Here is an 8446-nt window from a genome sequence, read left to right on the forward strand (position 1 = left end):
TTGATGTTCCATCAAGGCCCAATAACTTTACGTCCGCAGATACTGCTCAGTTTTATTCGTGTAAAAACCCAGTGAACTATCTGTTGTCGATGAATGAGAGCGCCCGCCGATGCGTGTTTTGTACAGTCAGTGAGCATGACAATTGTTCTTCCGCCGCACTTTCGTGTGAAAGCGTACATCGAACTCAAACAATAACTCTATAGTTTTTAAATATTTTTAAGATTGATAAATGTTTGAGAACATATTAAAAGCTAAGCTGAAAATATGTGAATAAAGCAGAAATAATCAGCAAAGTTACGATGACGCTTTCTTTAATGAACTTCGAATAACGATTTCGATTTTGTTGATCGAGTTATCAAAACTCCCTGTCTATTTTCATTTTCGCAGTGTAAAACTTCACTATGCTTATGTTGAAGGAACACACATGATGTTAGTAGCCTCTTTTGCGTTCGTGAAATTTGTTGCAGCATCTCAGCACAAAAGATAACGAAAGAAATCTTTGTCAAGATTTGTTGACAATTGAAAACACCGACTCGGATTTGAAAGTGCACGAGCTGCACTATGCAAAGGAGCTAATTGTACGTGTCAGACTTTCCTTTCAAAAACTTTTGCAAACTCACCAAACAAGCAGAAACAAACAAAAAAAACCCATCAAAACAGGTTTTGGTTACCATTAACCATTGTCTGAGAAACTCACAAATTAACTCGATACCAGAGGAGAGAGTTTTCTTGCTACATTCTTAAGTCAGAACAAACGCAAAAACATACGCGTAAGCTTACAACTAGAACGAGCTGGAGCAGATCTTATTATTCATACCCAGCGCGAAATTGAAGCCTTGTTTTCGACACTGACTGAACTCACCTTTTCAGTTAGCTCAGAGCGTAAAACTAGATGTGAGCGCCCTGGTTCGTATTCCCTGCCTTATTCCCTGCCATCGCTGTGAAAAATACGCAAGATAATCTCTCAACTCTCACCGTTTGATCACGCAACGTGACAAAATCCACGCGAGAGCCCCCGACATGTGCGTGGATCAGCGCACATATATGACGTCAGGATGGCGCAATTTGTTCTAAAAATAGAAAAATTGTCCCATATCATAGGTGCGCGCGGATCCCAAAGCTTACGGTCTCCGTCCCCGGTTATGGCTCCTAGCAGAGCACAATATTTTATTATTCCCGTGCTCCCGGCCCTAAGCTCATTTCAAGTGACAACGCGCTGCTGCGAGCATAACCATAAGCACAAGCATCGTCCGCCGTCGTGCTTTACTGTATCGAGGAGGTATGGTTATACGGTTACTAATGCCCTGAAGATAACCACAACTTGTGCCCCAATGATTTGGCCATTTGTGTGTTACGGCCCGACTAACGTAACATCGATCGTTTGATTAAGAGTGGTAGCATTGATTCATCAAAGTATAACCAGTCACCGTACATGTTTCTTTTCGTGGTTTAATTCTCACATAAATTTTCCACATTAAGAACACCACGTGTTGCAAATAAAAGTCCACTAATGGCGTTCACTAAACATATTTAGCATGCAGACAGGTGTATAAACAAAACGCCTATTCTAACAACATAAATTTAAGTGTTTCTTTGAAACTTACACCTGTCATCTTTAAAATTAAACGTTGATATCTGTTTTTGGAATTTTTTCCGACATTTAAGCTTGGGTTAGCCATTAATGTGATAGCACTGCTGTAACATCACTTGATAAAGAGTGGTAGTATCAGTCCATCGAAGTATAAAGTTAAATTTTTTCTTTCATGGCTTAATCATCTTATGTATTCCAAAATATGAACATCGTATGCTGCCTATAAACCTAAAGAACCAGTCAATGTCGAAGGTGTTGATATTATTTTTTTTGACATGGAGACAGAAACATCAGCAAAACGCCCATTCTAACAAAATCAATTAGTTTTCCTCAAAATTAAAAACAGCGGCTGCGAAAGTCGGATCCTCTCAAAACATACTGACTGGGTTTTTTACTGGAGTTACAACTCAACACTGCAATGGGAGCTTAGGGTAAGATAGCCATGTTTAACGTAATTTCTACTGAGTTATTTAAATTTAAAAATTACATTGTATGTCAGGCAACTAGAAATATGTACTTCTCCAAAATGTAAAATATTTCGTGAATTTATAAAAAAAAATTAAAAAAAACTTTTTTCTTCGTGAATTTATGAAAATCGGCTGAGCTCTCTAAGCTACCACAGTTCAATTCAAAATAAATCATATACACTCCTTTCAAAGTAGTTCGTAAGATAACCAACTTGGTACTTTTCAAAGAGGAGTTTATTTCTTACTCTGTTTCTCCTGAAGATTGAAGACAAAAGGAAGAACCACAAACAGATCTAATTAAAAACATTATTTACATCCCGCGGCGCTCGTTTTACAAAAAGAAAGCTTTTCACTATTAATTCGGATTTGAAAAATCGGCAATTAAACATTGCCGAGGGATCTTTAACTCTCCAATAAAATATTTATGTTAGGTTTCAACGTAATAGTTTTACTGCAGCTGATGCAAGCTGCTTATGCTAACAGGCTTTCTTTCAGTAAGTCACTAGCTGATGATTCTGTCATCTGTTCATAGCGGGAGTTGATAAAAATGTATTTTAATACTAGTGCTGTATGTGCTGTATATTTTATAATAATATTATTTTCTAATTTATCGCATAGAAGTCTATCACTTCTTTTTCGCGACTTAAAAATTGTGGAAGAAGAAAAGGGAAAGTGACACTGCAGAAAGGTTGGTGTAACAAAATAAATTTAAATAATGCTGACTTTCACGTTACCATGCAATAACAAAACAATCAAGGCCAATGAGAAAGACGAATAATTTCACTAAATTGAAGAACTGTTGACCATTTTCCTAATTGTGATATGAAAAAGGATCGAATACCACGCATAAGGTGTGTAACTGAAAACAAAGAGGAACAACGTACAAGATAGTTCGAACTAATCACTCCCCATTCAAGTCAAAGACTTAATTAGAGCGGCCTTCTCTAAATATCACCTGGGGGGGGGGGGGGGGGGTGCAAAATGGAAAAAAGAGACGAAAATCCTGAACTTTGGCAAGAATGTAGGTCTAGTGCAACTAAATATGAATAAATAAATGCTCTAAGTTCGTTCAGATTCGTTTAGGCGAACGGCGACGATCACGGTTTCAGGCTCTTACATCAGTTTTCAAGGGTTTTTTCCAACACAAAGCTTTAAAAATTATCCGCTTGGCTCCAAGGCAATTTAAATCATTCATCCCTCAAACTTGGTGTAATTTTTTTTTTTTTGTTCCCCTGTGATTCGGAGCAAGGTTACAATTTTAATATATCGAATTTTGCCTGTTGCCTCTATTATGAGCACTAAATTTCACCTTCCGGTATACAGCTTTTCAATGCTTCTTGTCTAATTCATCACTTGTTGATCCCATGTCGATCAAATGAAATTATTTTCATTTAATCCTTTAGCTATCTCAGGTGATCAGTGTCATAAAGATCTTTAATACATTTTGTTTCTTATGGTAAAGGATCACTGATGCATAATATCGATGTAAGTAAACGTTTGAAGAGCAAGAAGAAATACTGAATTAATTTTAATCAGAAGTTTACGTCGATAACGACTTACGGAGATCATGTTGCGGCTAAAGATGGTTACTTGCTCCAAAAAGCAAGACTGTAACTCGGCACTTGTATGTTTGGAGTGGCATAGCACACTAGGCCTTTATTGTTTCCTTGGGTCCAAAAAAAAACGACAAATTCCCGATAAAGGTAAACCTGTTTTTTAATTGCAAATAACGCAATGAATGAAAAAACATAGCTTAATGAGAACAATTTGACCATAGTCACGTGCACCTATGCAAAACGTCTGCGATAAAGCTCCCTGATACCAATTGAATGATGTCTGGATGGTCCAGGAGCTTCGTATGTCTTTCCTAAAATGATTAGTTTTATATTTGGGTCAATCTCTCCCTACAGTTACAAAATTAAAAGACAAGGAAAATGCTGTGGACTGTTAGTTCATGTTTCTTCCTCTTCGGCGGCTTCCTTATGGACTGCGCATCTGCTGGTAAACAATGCAGAGAGGAACGGAGCATAAATGGAATGGCTCTACAGGGATTCGTCTTCAAAAGATTCCTCGTAAGAGCTCTTCACGAGTGTGATGGCAGCTGTGAAACAGAAATCACCTGTCAAAGCTATAACTTCATCATAGGACAAAAGTCGTGCGAACTGAATAACCGCACTAAGGAGGCAAGACCGGAAAATTTCCGCTCAGATCCGGCACGGTTTTACAAAAGACGCTTGAGCAACAGGGGTATGCACAAAAATATAAGGGAACTTAAGCACACACGTTTTTGAGAAACGGACGTCAACCGAAAGTGCAGTGCTATCTTCTTTGGCGCATTTATTCAACTCTTCGTTGTCAACGTCACTTTCTAAATGCTTAAATGAGAACTTTCAAACGCATTGGTGAGGATTACATGTGCGCCAAAACCAAGAACACGAACTTCTGGTTGCATTCCTTGTTTTGGAAGCGTCGGTGCTCATGTTTATCATAGTAATAGCTAAAATTCGCCTCAAACCTCCGAAAACTTTTACTTTGCCCAATTTGCAACACTTATTTTGTTGAGTAATTCGATGAAATGATGAAACTTGCCCGGGTTTCAATAAACCTTTTTGAGGCGTTTTAACTTTTTTCAGTGGGGGCAGCTATCACCACATAGACGCTCGATCGACAAAAGAACTGTATTTTCTCATTATAAAAACCACAGTGTAGTTGCTGAAGAAGTAACGTTATTTTTTTTAAATTTTTTTTTATTTTTTGATCCAAGTATCTCTGGGTTCCAGTCCGGAGCTCCCAGCGCATTCGTGTCAGGAAATAAAGGCAAGCGAAGGCAAAGACACTATTAGCAGCAAGTACTGGTTGGATCCAACTGCGAATGGAACAGCAGTTTTGGTTTATTGTGACATGGACTTAGAAGGTTACTGACAATCATCTTTCATTTTACTTCTGTTTCGAGTATGGCTTGGGTATCCTTGGGTTATGATGCTGTTGATGTCATATTTTTTTGAAATAGAATTAGACTCCTGTACTTCTCTTTCAGTATCAGTACATTTTGATCTACTTTATACTAAAGATAAAAATTAAAGTTATTTTTAACCGTTTGCAATGTAGATGTCGATGAATGCATCAGCGGCAACCATGACTGTGACGTAAATGCAAACTGCACCAACATTGTTGGTGGACATAAATGTACTTGTAAGGAAGGATTTGCTGGAGATGGTCACTCCTGTTCAGGTAAATAGGCCCTTTGCAGGGTCCGGCCACATGGTACTGAATTAATTACGCTGGAAAGCAAGTTACACAGTAGGACTTCTAAAACAAAGGAAAGTCGGGCTGGACTAGTGCGAGTTCCTTTGTTTTGGAAGTCCCATTGTATAACTTGCATCCCAGCGTAATTAATTCCGTACCATGTGACCGGATCCTGCAAAGGGCCTATTGCCATTATTTCAATGTGTCAAAGCCAGAACTCTTATCTAAAGTTCTCCGATTAATGTCAACTCTTAAAAGCGGTGTGTACAGAGTATCAGCTGTAGTTTAGTTTATACCATCCTCCAGACTAGCCTTTCAGAAACAAAACGTGCATGGATTTTAGACGGTATTCCATTGTTTATTTTCTCTTGTAGCGTTGAAGAACTGTGCTGATATCTACAAATCTGGTGAAAGAAAAGACGGTATTTACACCATCATGCCCGACAATCTGCCTGCCTTTGATGTGTTTTGTGACCAAACAACAGCCGGTGGGGGGTGGACAGTGTTCCAGAAGAGACTGAACGGCTCTATTGATTTTTACCTTTACTGGAGCGATTACAAAGTTGGTTTCGGTGATCTGAAAGGTGAATTTTGGCTCGGACTGGACAAAATTCACCACCTGACCTCAGATGATACCAGCATGCTGCGGGTGGACTTGGAAGACTTTGAAGGGAATACTTCTTATGCCGACTATGACATGTTCGGTGTTATGAGTGAGAATGACAAGTACAAGCTGAAACTCGGCAGTTACTCAGGTATGAAGTTTTTCCGTTACTTTACCTTGCGCTGTGAAAGTACTGCACTTCAGTGGACTGTTAGATGAGGGTCTAACATAGGGTTAGCGGGATGCGGGATGCGGGATGCGGGATGCGGGATGCGAGATGAGCCATTGTTTGCTGCTAGGAAGCGGGATATAAGGAAATTTGAAGCCTGATGCGAGATTTCAAGGGGTTGGATGGCAGGAAGCGGGAATTGTTGATTTTTTTGTTTTTGTTTTTGTTTTTGTTTTTTCTTGCGTGCGGGAAACGGGATGTAAGACGGTCAAAATTAGGTAAACAACAGTGGCAACACATGATATCTCTCAATTATTCTTGCTTTTGTCATTTTTTGTTTACTCTATAATTTCAGAGGCTGCCTGAATTTCTGATCTTTATCAGACTCAATCTGCAGTCCGACTACTGTTTTCAAGAAAGAGTACCGACCACTGTCTCGTGTCTAAAAAAGTACCCTGGTCAATTTTCTCTAGAAACCATTAAATTCTAAAAGGTGAGCTCGCGTTTTAACCCGATAATGGTCGATAACGATCAAGAAGCACTTGACCAGACATAAAAATAGCTCATAATACGACACTCAAAAACAACGATAGACCATCAATGCTCACCAACGAATCAACGCCAACTCAGACGTAGGTAAATGAATTTAAAGGAGTTCAGTCGGGTATTTTTTTAGTAATTTTGACCACGTACCAAATTACCTTTAAATTTGAAGGTAACCTGAAAAAGGTAGTTTACTAAGATAGAAAAACACCAAAGAGATAAAAACAAATTGTAAAGGAACACGGTTGGTCAAGGATCCGGACAGAGAACATTAACACGAATTTCAAATTACAAACTTGAAAAATTAAGGTTAAACTTTTCAAGATGCGCAAACCGTAACGTAGCTCCTTTAAACGGTGACCGAGGGTAATACAAAATTTTGTTGCAATACGTTAACTTGGTAAAGCTCGGTGTCTCATCAGGGAAAAGCATCGTCAGTTGTCGCAGTTAAAAGGGAGCATTGCGAAACCACGACGGCGACGCTAACGAGAACGTCACCAAACAAAAGGTTTAATGAGCAAAACAATGCTTCTGCACGTGCGTTTTGAATCTTGGTACATTTCTCCCCCATCATTTGCAAAACAAAAACGTAAAATGACCAAGTTCTACGTATTTTGCAGAACGTGAACCGCAGTGGCTAGTTTTTCTTCTCTGCCTTTATAATTGAACGCTGTCATTACAAATTTAGCCTGAGCAAGTTTTTAGACCGATAGGCGTACTGAGCAGATCTACACAGTTGCGCCATTCCAAGATAAAATATAAATCAATATTTTACAAGGCGTCGTCCTCGGTGTCGCCGTCGTCTTCAAAACTCCCAAAAATGCTTTGGAACGCGGCGAGATGGAAATGACGCATCCGAAATAAGAGGGATGGCGGGATGGCGGGATGGCGGGATGGAGGAAACATTGGTGGCGGGAAGAGGGATTTGCAAACCCTATTTTAGACCGTCGTAGATGCGGACTGAAAAACTTGATCATGCAGCTTGATACTTCATTTGATTGCTTCGACAGGTTCCATTTCCGTATTTGTTCGAGTGTAGTATCGAAAGTAAATGGAAAACTTGTGGTCTTGCCGATACAAAGAAGCAAAGCCATCTTTGAATTACCTTAGGAGACTTTAGTTAAATAAATATGAATCTGAACAGTAAATTCTTTTAAATTATTTTAATGTTGAGGAAAAAATGGAAAATGTTTGAGGAAGCGAATCCTATAAACAATTGAGTCCACAATTATGTGAATTTGATATCGCTGTATTAATTTATTTCAATAATTTATCTCTTCATTTTCTCCTTGTTACTGAATAAGCGCTTTGTGAAACTATAATTTAAGTCAGTCTTTTAATCGTAAACATATAATTGTGGAAAATTAAAAAGAAAAGATGCTGGTAGTTGTTGACACCTGTTGAGAGGCTTTTGCCCTAAGTAAACATACCAGATTTCCAGAGTCAGTCTTTGAAAATAGTTTGTACTGTAGGTTAAGCATTTCGCAGAGTCCAATTCAATGCCGTGGTTTGCCAGTCGATGACGTCCAGAAATGCGATTGTTGGCATCACCATTTCTCGTTGCTCTTTTTTCTTCAGTCAGTCTCGTGTGAAGGTTTTTGCCAGTCTCCCCGATATGTAAGGAGCCTTTCGAACAAACCACGTTGTCAAGGCATCGAATATTGACATTTTTTTGTCAACTACGAAAACAAATACTTAGCTAGAACGTGGCTTGTTTCAACACTAGAAGCCTTTCGCCAATGAACCGGTTGTTCATTTCTTTATTTTACGTCACAGGAACTGCAGGTGACTCTCTCTCTGTTCATGGCGGTAAACCATTTACCACT

The 8446-nt window shown here is 38.9% G+C and overlaps 1 protein-coding gene across 1 annotated transcript in view; it reads left to right on the forward strand.

The window, feature by feature from the left end:
- The first annotated feature begins 1753 nt into the window (after window positions 1-1753).
- LOC110061451 (microfibril-associated glycoprotein 4-like) overlaps window positions 1754-8446 on the forward strand; it is a 7803-nt gene continuing 1110 nt past the window's right edge. Inside the window, exons 1-7 of the mRNA XM_020768289.2 lie at window positions 1754-2022; window positions 2677-2746; window positions 3969-4305; window positions 4823-4972; window positions 5167-5289; window positions 5679-6059; window positions 8397-8446. The exon at window positions 8397-8446 is cut by the window's right edge and continues 1110 nt beyond it. Coding sequence (XP_020623948.2) covers window positions 3993-4305; window positions 4823-4972; window positions 5167-5289; window positions 5679-6059; window positions 8397-8446 — 1017 coding nt within the window. The 5' untranslated portion in view covers window positions 1754-2022; window positions 2677-2746; window positions 3969-3992. The remainder of the gene's footprint in view (window positions 2023-2676; window positions 2747-3968; window positions 4306-4822; window positions 4973-5166; window positions 5290-5678; window positions 6060-8396) is intronic.

The sequence above is a fragment of the Orbicella faveolata genome, unplaced genomic scaffold (assembly GCF_042242905.1).
Source record: "Orbicella faveolata isolate gen_17 unplaced genomic scaffold, um_ofav_v1 contig_3, whole genome shotgun sequence".
Classification (NCBI taxonomy): domain Eukaryota; kingdom Metazoa; phylum Cnidaria; class Anthozoa; order Scleractinia; family Merulinidae; genus Orbicella; species Orbicella faveolata.